The 16479-nt window shown below is 46.5% G+C and overlaps 1 protein-coding gene across 3 annotated transcripts in view; it reads right to left on the reverse strand.

Annotated features, from left to right (window-relative positions):
- Positions 1-16479, reverse strand: part of crtac1b (cartilage acidic protein 1b) — a 292689-nt gene that overhangs the window by 191225 nt on the left and 84985 nt on the right. For all 3 annotated transcript variants that reach the window (XM_072239018.1, XM_072239019.1, XM_072239017.1), the window contains exons 3-4: positions 10296-10492; positions 5380-5516 (exon numbers count right to left, since the gene is read on the reverse strand). In XM_072239018.1, the coding sequence (XP_072095119.1) occupies positions 5380-5516; positions 10296-10492 (334 nt within the window). The remainder of the gene's footprint in view (positions 1-5379; positions 5517-10295; positions 10493-16479) is intronic.

Below are 16479 nucleotides of genomic sequence, written 5' to 3' on the forward strand. Positions count from 1 at the left end.
CACACAAATTGCTGGAGGAACTGTCTGGCCTGCTGAATTCCTCCAGCAATTTGTGTGCATTGCTTTGATTTCCAGCTTCTGCAGATTTTCTCTTGTTTGTGGCAGGCAGAAGGGATTCATTTAAGTTGGCATCATCTTTGGCACAGGCCTCAATGCCTGAAGGGCCTGTCCTGTGTCGTACTGTTCGATGTTATAAATTTTATAAAACTGCCCTTCTCCCAATGAATTAACTTTCTCTGAACTGACTTCAATGCAAATATATCCCTCCTTAAGGGGAAGATCCAGACTGTGTGTAGTACTCCAGACAGAAAGCCCCGCTGTAACCGATTCTCTGATCTAATTCTATTATACATCTTTATTCACACTGCATTAACAATGCGATAAGGAGTATCTCTTTATATTTTCATTAATACTAATTACAGGGGCATTATCAATTTGCATCATAATGAAACTCTATGTCATTACAATAACAGTCTGAAGTGCGATGTTAATCACCACATTAACAGCTTTTAAAAGGGGCTACAAAATCCAATGGGAGCACTTAACGTGCAGAATATCCCACTGTCCATTGCAAAAATTAATGTTGAGAAAAGATGTGAAGCAATCATGCCTTGTCATACCACAGTGACATTCTTGTTACAAGAGGGTACTTCAGTAAGATTTCTCCAAAGTAACATCAAACTACAGGTATGTCACCCTGAGGTTCATTTTCCTGCGGGCATTCCCAAATAAATACAAAGAAACACATTAGAATCCATGAAAAGCTCCACAAAAACAAAGATAGGCAAACAACCAATGCAAATTTGATAACAGATTGCACATATAAAGGCATCCGTTAGTCTTGCGAGACCATGGATCTGCGCCTGGAAAGTCTTCACTCTCCAGGGTGCAGGCCTGGGCAAGGTTGTATGGAAGACCGGCAGTTGCCCATGCTGCAAATCTCCCCTCTCCACGACACCAATGTTGTCCAAGGGAAGGGCACTAGGGCTGATCCAGCTTGGCACCAGTGTTGTCGCAGAGCACTGTGTGGTTAAGTGCCTTGCTCAAGGACACAACATGCTGCCTCGGCTGGGGGTCGAACTAGCAACCTCCAGATCGCTAGTCGAATGCCTTAAACACTTGGCCACGTGCCCACACATATTGCACGTATACAATAATAAAAATAACAGTAATAATAAATAAATATTGAGAACATGAGTCGTTGAGTCCATGAAAGTGGGTTGTTTGCTTGACTAACTCAGCATCTATGGAAAGGAGTAAACAGTCGACATTTTGGGCAGAGACTCAGTTCTTGATGAAGGGTCTCAGCCCGAAACGTCAACTGTTTACTCCTTTCCATAGATGCTGCCTGGCCTGCTGAGTTCTTCCAGCATTTTGTGTGTATTGCTTGGATTTCCAGCTTTTTCAGATTTTCTCATCAGTGTTGTGGTGACTGAAGTTATCCACTCTGGCTCAGGAGCCCAATGGTTGAGGGGCAGTAACTGTTCCTGGACCTGAAGATATGAGTCCTGAGGCTCCTGTACCTCCTTCCTGATGGCAACAGTGAGAAGAGAGCCTAGCCTGGATGGTGGGGTCCTTGAGGATGCTGCTTTCCTGCGACAGTGCTCCTTGTAGATGTGTTCAGTAGTGGGGATGTCTTCAACTGCGATGGACTGAGTTGTGTCCACCACGTTTAAAGGTTTCCCCATTCCAGGGCATTGGTGTACATTATGCCAGGACTGCACTCAACAATGTGGGGTCTCGATCTGAAATGTTGACTTTTGCCCCCACTGCTGCTGCTTGACCTGGTGAATTGTGCCAGCAGACTGTATTTTTCTCCTCTTGTATCTCCTTATCAGACTCTCGAATGGACCCCTCAACCACTAAAGATGAATTTTTTATCTCCCATCATGTTAACATCGATGAATATGCAGGATCTGTAACTGGCTATATAGAGAAATGTATTCAGGCAATCAGCATTATTAAAGACTTCTCCATGATGGCAAATCAGAAGCCCTGTCTGACAGCTGAGGTCCCAGTACAGCTGAGAGATCAGGATGCTTGTTTTCAGATCAGGGGTTAAGACAGTTCCTAGGTCAGCGAGAGATGCACTTTACCGCACCATCAAGAAGCCAATTCTGAATTATTCTCAAATTCAAATTTAATAATCACTCAACCACACACAAATACTCATGAATACAGCCAAATGAAACAGAATTACTCCAGGACCAAGGTGCAAAACATAATACCAACAGTCATACATGGCACAAGGCACATACAGCACATATAAGATAGCAGTAAAATACAGTAACAAAAAAAATATAGTCCAAGTTCCTGACTCTGTGAATGTTGTAGCAGTCTGTGGTTGAACACAATACAGCTGATCTTCCAACGCCGCAAGCATGGATGCCACGCCACACCGCCTCTGGCACTGACTCTGACTCCTCTTTCCTGGATGGCTGAAAACAGGTGACACCGCAGCTTGTGGCCTAGTTCTCACTACGATGGCAAGATTCCTTGCCATTGGTCCCGTAAATAAAGCAGTGAACCCAGCTTGCAGCATTCCACAATACTAATGTTCACCAGGGTCTTGTGACTACGAGAAAAGTAGCTCAGACAATCACCGGCTGATACATTGCACGCCGCCTTCGTGCACCGACTCCGATGTCCTCTGACGCAGGCAGCAACACGGTCCACACCAAGTCCAGTTCCTTCTGTTTCTCCACCAAACAGCAAATCGCTGATGGGATTGACCTTTAGTACTTTAAGATGTTAATGTCCAGCGGCTTTTGGCGATCGTGAGAAGTACTTTTAAAAGTTTGATCTTTTAGAAGTTGCTGTGTAACACTGCACTGCCATTTTACTAGAAGGATTTTCACAAGGAATGTACAGCCATTTCTGTGACATGAGAGACAAGAGGTGCATGAAACTAGGCATTCAGACCATAATGGACTGCAAGCCCACCCTGCACGTCAACAACAGTGATGCTTCTCTTCCTGATGGGCTGAATGTCTTTTATGGTCGATTTGATCAATGGAACGATGTGCTGGCAAAGAAAGCCTCCCCCCGCCCCACTTCTTCCCTAACGAGTAGGATGCAACTAATGTGAGGAAGACTCTAGCCAGGGTCAACCCACGTGAAGCTGTAGACCTGATAATGTAACTGGTCGGATGATGAGGGACTGTATAGCCCAGTTAACTGAGGTTCTAACAGGCATCTTCACCATCTCTCTAGAACATCCATTATCCCCCTCAGAGGGTTCTAAGAGTGCGGAATGAGCTGCCAGCACAAGAGGTGCATGTGAGCTTGATTTCAATGTTTAAGAGAAGTTTGGATAGGTACATGGATGGTAGAAGTATGGAGGGCTATGGTCCCAGTACAGGTCAATAGGAGAAGACAATTTAAATAGTTTGGCATGGATTAGATGGGCCAAATAGTCTGTATCTGTACTGTACTTTTCCATGACTTTATGCACCTTATTATTTGTGGCAATATCATTTTATGTGTTACGTACATGAGTTATATGTACTGCGCTGGTACTGTTATGTGTATGAGTTACATGTACTGTGCTAGAACTGTTATGTATATGAGTTATATTTACTGTGCTAGAACTGTTATATGTATATGTGCTGTGCTAGTACTGTTATGTGTATGTGTTACAGGTAATGTGCTGGTCCACAGGAGTGAGTTTGTTTGGTGGTATACATGTGTATGGGTGAATGACATTAAAATGAATTTGAACTTGAACTTCATCATGTCCTTGCAGATTCAGATTCAGAAACACAAGAGATTCTGCAGATGCTGGAAATCCAGAGCAACACACACAAAATGCTGGAGGAACTCAGCAGGCCAGGCAACATCTACAGAGATCCGTCATCAGGACTAGAAAGAAAGGGGGCAGAAGCCAGAACAAGAAGATGGAGTGTGGAAGTTCTCACTTGGTTTTTCCTTTGCACTTAACCCGAGGGGGAATTAATTACCACAAGCAAGTCATTGTGTTTGTTCACGTGGAAGAAGGCCAGGAAACCTGGAATATTAAGGTGAATGGGTCTGGAGTGAATGAGGAGCTCAAAGAAATTAGAATCAGTGAAAAGCTACACGCTGAGAATTATTGGTATACCAAGTTATAATTCTCCAGGGCCAGAGAGCCATCTTGGGTTCTGAAGCCAGCAGCTATGCAGATAATGGATGCATGGGTTGTCATCTTCCAGAATTCCAAAGCACTGACCTGGTAATGACTGAAACAGCTACGGGACATAAGCAACATTTAAAAGATGTTTAGACAAGCAGACGAAAAGGCAGGGAAAGATCCTGGGAATGAAAGGGTTAATGGATGAGGAGTGTTTGATGGCTCTGGGCTTGTACTCGCTGGAGTTTGGAAGAATGAAGGGAGATTTAACTGAAACCTATTGAATATTGAAAAACCTAGATAGAGTGAATGGGGAAAGGATACTTCCTATAAAGGGGGAGTCTAGGACCAGAGGGCACAGTCTCAGAATTGAAGGATGTCCCTTTAGAAAGGAGATGAGACAGAATTTCTTTAGTCAGAAGGTAGTTAATCTGTGCAATACATTGCCATGGATGGCTGTCGAGGCCATGTCATTGGGTATATTTAAAGCAGAGATTGATCGTTTCTTGAGCAGTAAGGATGTCAAAGGTGACGGGGAGAAGCCTGGAGAATGGGATTGGGAGGGAAAATAAATCAGACGTGGTGAAGCAGACTCAATGGGCTGAATGGCCTCATTCTGTTTCTATGTCTTATGAAATTGAGGGATACAAACCAATGCAGGCAGATGAGATCAGTTTTAATTGGCATCATCTATCTACATCTCTCGCCCTCTCCTTCCTCCTTTAATGCCTTAAAATCCATTCGGTCATCTTGGGTAATATCTCCCTCTTGGATTGGTGTAATTGGTGCATCTTGTGAAGTATTACTTCATTAATGGTGCTATGTAAGTGCAGAGTTGACTTTTAAGATTAAGATTAGCTTTATTTGTCATACGTACATCGAAACGTACAGTGAAGTGCATCATTTGCATCAATGACCAACACAGTTCGAGGACGGCCTGCAAGTGTTGCCATGTTTCTGACGCAACGCAGCATGCCCACAACTTACTTACTCTAACCCCTATATCGAGTACACCTTTGGAATGTCCGAGGTAACCAGAGCACCCAGAAAAAAACCCACACAATCTTGGGGAGAACATAAGAACTCCTTACAGACAGCGGTGGGAATTGAACTGGAGCTGCTGGTGCTATAATAGGTTACGCTAACTGCCGTGCCACTGTGGCGCCTAAGGTCGGATAAATCCATTCACTGTCTCTCTGCTCCTCAGCACACCTTGCGTGAGGGCAAACTGCAAACTGGGATCTGACACGAGACTACGTTGACCCTTTTACCTTCCGATCCACACATGCCACTGATCGCCCAGCGAAGTGATTGGCCACCTGTCGGCGGACGTTTATGTCATCACTCAGCAGGTCTTCCCACCTCCCGTTTCGGAATTTGAAGAGTTTATCGGTGTATGTGGCCATGCCTGTGAAAAAAACGAGAAGGTTGCTGTGACTAAATGGAACAACGGAACAGAAGCCATGGACTTTAGATCTCCCAGTCTAACACACCATGGCCCTTACAATTTATCGTCCATAAGTTTTCAAGGTTCAGTGGAGGAGTTTAAAGCCAATGTGAGGGGGAAAATTTTATGTAGAGAATGATGGTGTCACGAACTCTTCTGACCAGCACAGGGTTGTGGAGGGCGTCAGGACTCAGTGCTCCTATGCACGCGAACATCATTGATTTGATTTAACTCGAACTTGCTAAGTGACTGGTTTGGTCATTAAGTTTTCCTTGTGGTTCTCACGCCACTTGTTTTTTGAATGCAGGTTCCTCATGCATCCTGTTTTGAGTTTACTGAGTTTTGATTTTGATATGCACAGGGTTCCCCTGCTATATGCATATTAAAGTTTGTCACGACTAGTGTTCATCGTTGAGTCGTGAATTTGGGTTCCAAGTGAACTAAGGTTCTGTGTACTCGAGCCCCCTTCAGTCATTATGCTCTGATGTATTTTTTATTCCTCTGTTAAGTTCTCCAAATAAATCACCATTGTTAATTTCTACCTCCAAGTCTGAGTTTACTCAACACCTGGGTTTATTTGCCTGAAGATCTCATTACAGGAAGTGCCTGGATAGTAGCAATGTCTTGTAGTTTACACGGGAAACACCCTAACTTTTTAGGCTTAAGTTGTGCAATCAAAGAAATATTGCCAAACTCTTCAGCACAATGAAATACATAAAATGAAGTTGTTTGCAAGTAGTTTTCTACAGAATGTTCACAAACAAGAGAAAATCTGCAGATGCTGGAAATCAAGGTAGCACAAACAAAATGCTGGAGGAACTCAGCAGGTCAGACAGTATCTATGGAAAGAAATAAACAGTTGATAATGCCATTTCTAATTCCTCTCACCCCTTTCTCAGTGTCTCTGTCTCCATCCCTGGAATCAAACTGTCTACTGGTATCTTTTATAAATCTACTGACTCCTACAGCTATCTTATCTGTACTTCTTCCCACTCTGTCTCCTGTAAAAATGCCATTCCCTTCTCTCAATTCTTTCATCTCCGCCACATCTGTTCACAGGACCAGGCTTTCCTTTCCATGATGTCAGAGATATCCTTATTCTTCAGACTTCCGGGTTTTCTTTCCTTCATCGCTGATGCTGAGTTCTCCCACATCTCCTCCATTGTTCGGACATCATCTCTCACTCCATCTTTCGATTGTCTTAACAGGGGTGGTCTTCATCTTCCACTCCATGAACCTCCGCATCCAGAACATCATTCTCTGAAATATCCACTATCTCCAACAGAAGCCTACCACCAAACACATCTTTACTCACCAACCCCCCCCCAACTCTCTGCTTTCTGCTACACCTGTTCATTCATCACCTCCATTCAGAGCCTCAAACAGTTCTTCCAGGTGAGGCATTCACCTGTGAATCTGTTGGGGTCACCTGCTGTATCCAGTGCTCCTGATATGGCCTCCTCTATGGTGGTGAAATCTGACCTAGACTGGGGGAACCACTTTGTTGAGGGCTATCGCTTCTTCCACAAAAAACAGGATTTCCCAGTGGCCAACCATTTTAATTCCATTCCCCATTCCTATTCCAATGTGTCAGTCTTTGACCTTCTCTACTGCCACGATGAGGCAACTCTCAAGTTGGAGAAGCAACACTCCATATTCCATCTGGGTAGCTTCCAAACAGATGGCATGAACATCGATTTCTCCAATGTCTGGTAATTTTTTCCCCTCCCCTTCTCTTTTCTTCTATTCCCCACTCTGCCTCCCCCTTACCTCTTCTCTTCCCCTCACCTCTTCTCTTCCCCTCACCTACCTGTCACCTCCCACTGGTGCCCTTCCTCCTTCCTTTTCTTTCATGGTCAACTCTCTACTCCTATAAGATTCCTTCTTCTCTGGCCCTTTATCTTTTCCTCCCATCACCTTCCAGCTCCTTACTTCACCCCCTTTCCCCACCTATCTGACTTTTCCTATCACCTAACAACACACATCAAAGTTGCTGGTAAATGCAGCAGGCCAGGCAGCATCTATTGGAAGAGCTTCAGTCGACGTTTCAGGCCGAGACCCTTCGTCAAAACTAACTGAAGGAAGAGTTAGTAAGAGATTTGAAAGTGAGAGGGGGAGGGGGAGATCTAAAATGATAGGAGAAGTCAGGAGGGGGAGGGATGGAGCCAAAAGTTGGACAGGTGATTGGCAAAAGGGATATGAGAGGATCATGGGACAGGAGGTCCGGGAAGAAAGACAAGGGGGGGGCGGAAAACAGAGGATGGGCAAGGGGTATAGTCAGAGGGACAGAGGGAGAAAAAGGAGAGTGAGAGAAAGAATGTGTGTATAAAAATAAATAACGGGTGGGGTACTGGGGGAGGTGGGGCACTAGCGGAAGTTAGAGAAGTCGATGTTCATGCCATCAGGTCGGAAGCTACCCAGACAGAATATAAGATGTTGTTCCTCCAACCTGAGTGTGGCTTCATCTTTACAGTAGAGGAGGCCGTGGATAGACATGTCAGAATGGGAATGGGATGTGGAATTAAAATGTGTGGCCACTGGGAGATCCTGCTTTCTCTGGCGAACAGAGCATAGGTGTTCAGCAAAGCGGTTTCCCAGTCTGCATCGGGTCTCGCCAATATATAGAAGGCCACATCGGGAGCACCGGACGCAGTATATCACCCCAGCCGACTCACAGGTGAAGTGTCGCCTCACCTGGAAGGACTGTCTGGGGCCCTGAATGGTGGTAAGGGAGGAAGTGTAAGGGCATGTGTAGCACTTGTTCCGCTTACAAGGAATAAGTGCCAGGAGGGAGATCAGTGGGGAGGGATGGGGGGGGGACGAATGGACAAGGGAGTCGCGTAGGGAGCGATACCTGCGGAAAGCGGGGGGGGGGGGAGGGAAAGATGTGCTTAGTGGTGGGATCCCGTTGGAGGTGGCGGAAGTTACGGAGAATTATATGTTGGACCCGGAGGCTGGTGGGGTGGTAGGTGAGGACCAGGGGAACCCTATTGTTAGTGGGGTGGCGGGAGGATGGAGTGAGAGCATAGGTTGCCTTCCTTCCTCTCCCACACCTTCTTATTCTAGCCCTCTCCCCCTTGCTTTCCAGCCCTGATGAAGTGTGTCAGCCCAAGACACCGACTGTTTATTCCACTCTGTAGATGCTGCCTGACCTGCCGATTTCCTCCAGCATTCTGCGTGTGTGTGTGTGTGTGTGTGTGTGTGTGTGTGTGTGTGTGTGTGTGTGTGTGTTCCTTGGAATCTCCAGCATCTGCAGAATTTCTTGTGTTTATAACAGTTGATGTTTCCATTCGAGACCCTTCATCAGGGCTCACACCACCCACACCAGTTGGTTCAAGAAAAGTTATTACCCTACAACTATCAGGTTCTTGAACCGGTATAGATAATTTCACTCACCACAACTCTGAACTGATTCCACAAGCTACAGACTCACTTTCAATGAGCCTTTACAACTCATCTTCTCAATATTATTTGTTTTCTTTTGCACATTGGCATTTGTCTGTTTATGTAGTTTTTGTAAAATTCTATTGTATTTCTTTTTCCTTATAAATCTCTACAACAAAATGAATCTCATATACTGTACTAACACATAAATGCTTTGACAATAAGTGTACTTTGAACTTTGAACTACCTCAATGCACTGTGTAATGATTTGATATGTATGAACGGTATGCACGACAATTTTTTCACTGTATCTCGGTACACGTGACAATAATAAACCAATTTTGGTGGAGAAATACAGTTTGGTGATGTTTAAGAGGCTTTTAAACAAACTCGTGAATATGAAGGGAAGGGAATGGAGGGATCTGAATGATACACAGGAGGCAGATATTTAGTTTCAATTGGCATCAAGATCGTTGGCCGAATGGCTTGTTCTGTGCCATATTGTTCTAGGTTCTATGTTCTAAATGTGAGTTGCAAAAGTATACATTTTGTGCTTATTTAGAGTCATACAGCATGGATATAGGCCCTTTGGCCCATCTAGTCTATGCTGACCAAGATTCCCGTCAAATCCAATCCAATCTGTCAGCATTTCAAAGTAAATTTATGATCAAGGTACATGTATGTCAGCATGTACTACCGTGATTCATTTCTCTTGCAGGCATCCACAGTAGAACAAAGAAGTACAATAGAATCAATGAAAAACTACTCACAAAGACTGACAAACCATGTGCAGAAGACAAATTGTGCATATACAAATAAAACAATTAATAATGAACAAATTGTACTGAGAATATAAGTTATAGAGTTCTTGAAAGTGAATCCACAGGTTGTGAAATCAATTCAGTGCTGAGGTGAGTGAAGTTGAATGAAGTTATCCACACTGGTTCAAGAGCCTGTCCCTGAATCTTATGGTGTGGGATCTAAGGCTGCTTTACCTCCCGCATGATGGCAGCAGTGAGAAGAGAGCATGGTCTGGATAATGTGTGTCCTCCCAATGTACCCACACAATTTATTACTTACTTTCTCTCACATAAGTTCAGTCAAATCACATTTTTATTCTATGCTGCATTTATATTGTCAGTAATTTGTGAATTCTGTAAGGGCAAACTTCTGTTATTGTAATACGGGGATTGTCTGTAGTTGGTAGACACAAGCAATTCTCCACATTTATGGGTGTTGTATCTGGGTCTCATGTGGAGACACCACTGGTGCCAATTGGTGCCATCATGGGGCAAAGGGCCTGTACTCTTACATATCAGTACATTGCTTTCCACCAGACACAAGGCATACACCTACCTGAGAAGGCATTGTTAGTGTTGAGGAAATATATCTCTTCCCTTCCATCGCCATCAATGTCACAGGCTGCCACACCAATAGCGTTGCCCTGGCGATCGCGGAGGGCATAGTACGGGGAGCTCCTTTCGTCTACGGCTATGTTCCGGAGCCTCTTCCGGACCTTGTCGTACTTGAGCACCAGGTTAGGGCCGTTGTACCTGTGGGGACATAAACACGGTGAAGTGAACAACATGGAGCCATTCACAGGCTGGTCAAAGGGAAAGGTGATGTCCACAGGTAAAGAAGGACACCCAGCATGGTGTGGGGGCTCCAGTGCAGGGAATTGCTGTAGGCTCACCCACCTCCATCACGGCCACAACTCTCCTCACCATCAATGACATCTTCAGGAGGAGTTGCCTGAAGATGCCAGCATCCATCAGTAAGGACCCTCACTATCCAGGACATGCCCTCTTCTCATTACTACCATTGGGGAAGAGGCACAGGACCCTGAGGACACACATTCATTTTAGGAAGAGCTTCTTTCCCTCTGTTATCAGATTTCTGAATGGTCCATGAGCCCATGAACATTATCTCCTTTATCGTTTTTACATTATTTATTGTTGTAACATATTTTTTTAGATTAAAGTCTGTCACGAGCCTTGTGGCCCATCAGGCCGGTGCTTATGCCGGTTCCCTGTTGTACACATACAGGAGCAGAACAACAGATGACAGCACGTGTCAGTAATAATGAACCGACTCTGATTCTGATCCATCAGGACAAGCTGCACAAGACGTTGGTGAGGCCGTTAATGAAATGGTGTGTTCAGTTTGCATCACCCTGCTATACGAAAGCTCCCATTAAACCATAAAGAGTGCAGAGGTGATTCGTGATAATGTTGCAGGGACTCAGGGGACTAAATTATGGAGAAAAATTGAGCAGATTGGGATCTTATGCATTGGACTGTAGGAGAAAAAGGGATAATGATAGAGAGGTGTATAAAATCCTGAGGACCATAGGCAAGGTGAATGCACACAGTCCTTTTCCCAGGGGTGGGGAATCAGGAACTAGAGGGCATAGGTTTAATGGGTGCAACCTTTTCGTCCAGAGGGTGGTCCATCGTATATTGACAGGAAAGATCTATGTTTAATTTATATTTTTTCTGTCATCACAACTTATCTGGTTATGAGCCTGTGATACTGTGGCAAGTGAGTTTTTCATTGCATCTGGACAGACATGTCTGACAATAGACTTGACTTTCACTTTCACTTTGATAACAGCAATTAAAAACCACGAATAATATCTTAAAGGCACTTGGACAAGTGTATGGATAGGAAATGATCAGAGGGAGATTGGCCAACTGTGGGCCAAGAGGACATTTAAATGGAATCCGGGTCAGCATCGATCCGTTGGGCCGAAGGGCCTCTTTCTATGCTGTATAATTCTATGACTCTATCTCCAGGGCTTTCTCTGCCATCTGGGCCTGTGGGACTCAGGTTACTGAAGGATCATCAGTTTTGGCCATCTGCCCCTCTCCTGGAGAGTCTGTGATCACATGGATGTGAAGAAGGTGGATGAGACGGCAAGTATTCCTGGACAGCTCCGAGGGAGTTTGAAGGCATTAATTCCACTCCTAGTCGTCACCTCTGTTCCATGACTGCGTATGGGATTCTGGCCAATTCAATGTCCCAAATATTCCCCGTGGGAGTGATAGCGATCCAGCAGAAGACCATGGTTCAATTTCTGCACTGTTCGTAAAGAGTTTGTACCTTCTCCCCATGACCGTGTGGGTTTCCTCCGGGTGCTCTGGTTTCCTCCCGCAGTCCAAAGGTGTACAGGTTAGGGTTAGTGGCCAGAAGGGAAGAAGGCAGAAGCCAAGAAAAAAATGAGTACGGGTAAGGGAAATAGCTGGATCCAGGTGAGGGGGAGGAAGGGAGCTGATGGGGGAGAAGGATATAAAGAAATTATGTGAGAAGCTGGGAGGTGAAAGTTGGAAGAGGCAAAGGGATGAAAAAGGTGGAATCTAACAGGAGAGGACAGTGGAGCATGGGAGAAAGGGAAGGAGGAGAGGAACTGGAGTTCAAAGATATAGTATACACAACCTTGAGATTCATCTTTTTGCAGGCAGCCATAAAACTAAGAAACACAATCGAACCAATTTAAAGAAAACCCCCACACAACAAAGACCATCAAACACCCAATGTGTGGAAAAAAAGAACAAATCGTGCAAACAATAAAAAGTAAACAAATAGTATTAACCACAGGGTCCCTGAAAGTGAGACAACAGCCTCAGAGACACTGAAGTGAGTGAGGCCGGTCCAGAAGCCCAAAGGCTGCAGGCCTCAGCCAGGGAACCAGTTCATTCCTGTGCCGATGGCTGCAGGCCTCAGCCAGGGAACCAGTTCAGTGCTGTGCCGATGGCTGCAGGCCTCAGCCAGGGAACCAGTTCATTCCTGTGCCGATAGCTGCAGGCCTCAGCCAGGGAACCAGTTCAGTGCTGTGCCGATGGCTGCAGGCCTCAGCCAGGGAACCAGTTCATTCCTGTGCCGATGGCTGCAGGCCTCAGCTGCAGAGTCAGTTCAGCGCTGAAGTGCTTTGATCAAATTGTGCAAATAGTAAAAAAAACTAAACAAAAACTCATGGAACATGAGTTGCAGAGTCCCTGAAAATGAGCGCGCAGTCCACAGTTTAGCGCAGAGACAAATGAAGCCCATCCTGGAGACCGATGCTCCTGGGCCACGACTGCTCCTGAATCTGGTGGCATGGGACCCAAGTGTCCTGCACCTCTCGCCCAACGGTGGTAGCAAGAAGAGAGACCGGTCAAACGCAGGCAGATGGCGCTGCACCCCCGTTTGTTTTCTGCTCTCTTCCTCGACGATTTTAATCTTGCCCGACACTTTAATCGGCATGAAGTAACGGAGCTGACCATGGGTTCGTGTTCCACCATCAGGAATCGGTGCAGCCACCACCGGTGATAGCCGCCCCAGACATAGCTGCACTCTCCACTCTCACCCACGCCAAATCCCCCAGCAGACTGCACATCACCAGATTGTTTAGTCAACTCAAAAACGCATCCTTAAAAGGGAAACGACAGCTGCAATCACACTTCTGAAGTATATCTAGAAAAAGAGTATCTAGTTGTCTGGTGAGTTGTCTGCAACATGACACCATTGGTCTCTGTGCCGTCTTGCTATGGCTTAGAGGGAGGAGGGTGTGGATGAAGGACAGGATGGGAAGGCAGGGGAGGGGAATGAGTAGGGGAGATAAGGGTAAACAAAGTGGGGGTGTGACGAAGGGGGAAGAGGGAGTGTGATAAAAAAAACTTCCAGAATTCAATGTTGATACCATCAGGATGCAGACTACCAGAATAAGGTGTGGCTCCTTCATTCTGTGTCTAGCCTCAGCGTGCCTCTGGGGGAGGCTGTGGACAGATAAGGCCATGGTAATTCCTCAGAGACATAACCTCAGCTACAACAGACATAGTCGGCATCCGTCAGGAGCTTCTTGTAATGACAGAAATGGGCTCGGCTTTAACACCGTCAAATAGGCAACTGGTGCTCAGTGTGAGCAGTTCCAGCTGGTTCTGTCTCCTTCACAGAGAGTGGGCAGTCAACCCTCTTGCCACAGGAAGAAATTAATCATCACTGCGTTACTGAGCATAGAACATAGAGCATTACAGCACAGTACAGACTCTTTGGCCCACATTGTTGTGCCAGCTTTTTAACCTACCCAATCCTTCCCTCTTACATAAACCTCCATTTTTCAAACATGCATGTGCCTATACAACAGCCTCTTAAATATCCCAAGTGTATCTCCCTCTTCCATCACTCTTGGCTGTTACAAGAGGCACCCAACCGCGCCAGCTTCCGGGGTTTAGACGCTCTAACTCTCCGGATTTGGATAGCTGGTGTGGCCCCTTTGAGGGCTCAGCACCGTCCGGCTAGTTGGCAGTCATGTTTTGGGCTCCAAGAATTATTTAGAGTTTCTGAACGGAGCCTCAGTGTTCAATTGTAAACCCAACCTGAGATATCATCTAGAATTCTGTTTCGTGCTCAGTTCTCGATCCCAGCCTTGGATACTCCAGAATTTGGGTCCAAACCATCCTCATCAAGGACTTTTGTCACATTGGCAGTGTGTTCCACGCACTCACCAGTCCCTGCGCAAAAGAAAACCTACCTCTGGCTTCCCCCTGTACTTTCCTCCACTCATCTTACAATCATGTCCTCTCATTTGAGCCATTGGTGCCCTGGGAAAGAGTCTCTGGCTGCCCACCCTAGCTATGCCTGGTACATCTCTGTCATTACACCTCACTCTCACTCACTCCAAGGAGAAAACCCCAAGCCCCATAAGACATGCTCTCTGATGCAGACAGCTCTCGGGATCTTGCTGTGTGCCACACTGCGTGATGCCTACACCCCAGGGATATCCCCAGTTTAAGGCGCAATAAGAATAGCCGCCCTTCCCTTCCCTCAGCAGACCTTTGTAGCAGGATCCCTGACGGGACGCACTGTGGGCAAGCGGGCAGGGGTGGTGTGGAAGCAGGTCTGTTTGGGCCTCAGGAGATCTGTGTTGGATGCATCTGTGTCAGGGAGGTTGGGACTGACAGGGGATAACAGGAGGGAGCACCAAATGGGGGCGAGACAAATGACCCCGAGCCATATGACTTATGGACATCTGCCCTCTGACCTCATTCCATCACTTCCTTATTACTATTTTGTTTATTTTTTATTTATTTAGCGATACGACGCTGGACTGGCCCTGCAGCCCCTTGAGCCGCACCTGCCAACAATCCACCTACTTAACACCAGCCTAAAGACAGGAACATATATAATGAACCAATTAACCTACTAACCAGTACGTCTTTGACTGTGGAAGGAGACTGGAATACCCGAAGGAAACCCAAACAGTCACGGAGAGAACGGACAAAGTTCTTACTAATGGCGGCGGATTTGAACTCTGAGTTCCGATGCCCCACATTGCAATAGCACCCACTAACCGCTACGCTAGTGTGGGGCCGTCACGTGGCCCATTCACCCCCACTGCATTTACACTTCACTGTCCGGTGCGTATGTTGATGTGTGGAGCTTTAATCATGGTCAAAAACCTCTCTGTAACCCCCTCGCACCGCCCATCTCTCATATTTTCAATGTCTAACTCGGCCCTGACTGTAGGACAATGATCCTAATTCACTCTCCCTATCCCAAATGATGTTTCTGCCTGCAATAAAAAGAATTGCTTGGGGGTGGCTCCTTCTGTGACATCAATAATTCACAGCCCTCAGAGTGGCTGTCTCTGTTGCTCCACTGGGTATGCTCACCCTCAGTCAGTACCGTTTTCCCTCAGTTCCACTCTCCCTCGGTCCTACACTCCCTCAGTGATGTTCCCCATCGGTCCCACTCTCCCTCAGTGATGATCTCCCTCAGTCAGTACCACTTTCCCTCAGTTCCACACTCCCTCAATGATGGTCCCCCTCGGTCAGTACCACTTTCCCTCAGTTCCACACTCCCTCAGTGATGGTCCCCCTCGGTCAGTACCACTTTCCCTCAGTTCCACTCTCCCTCAGTCCTACACTCCCTCAGTGATGCTCACCGTCAGTCAGTATCGCTCACGCTCAGTGATTGTCCCCCTCAGTCAGTACCACTTTCCCTCAGTTCCACACTCCCTCAATGATGGTCCTCCTCGGTCAGTACCACTTTCCCTCAGTTCCACACTCCCTCAGTGATGGTCTCCCTCGGTTAGTACCACTTTCCCTCAGTTCCACTCTCCCTCAGTGATGGTCTCCCTCGGTCAGTACCACTTTCCCTCAGTTCCACACTCCCTCAGTCCTACACTCCCTCAGTGATATTCCCCCTCGGTCCCACTCTCCCTCATTCAGTACCGCTTTCCCTCAGTGATGGTCCCCCTCGGTCAGTACCGCTGTCCCTCAGTTCCACTCCCTCAGTCCTACACTTCCTCAGTCCCACACTCCCTCAGTGATACTCTCCCTCGATCCCGCTCTCCCTCAGAGATGGTCCCCCTCGGTCAGTACTGCTCTCCATCAGTTTCACTCTCCCTCAGTTCCACTCTCCCTCAGTTCCACACTCCCTCAGTGATGTTCCCCCTCGGTCCCACTCTCTCTCAGTCCTACACTCCCTCAGTGATGTTCCCCCTCGGTCCCACTCTCCCTCAGTTCCACACTCCCTCAGTGATGGTCCCCCTCGGTCAGTA

The sequence above is a fragment of the Mobula birostris genome, chromosome 21 (genome assembly GCF_030028105.1).
Source record: "Mobula birostris isolate sMobBir1 chromosome 21, sMobBir1.hap1, whole genome shotgun sequence".
In the NCBI taxonomy this organism is placed as follows: Eukaryota; Metazoa; Chordata; class Chondrichthyes; order Myliobatiformes; family Myliobatidae; genus Mobula; species Mobula birostris.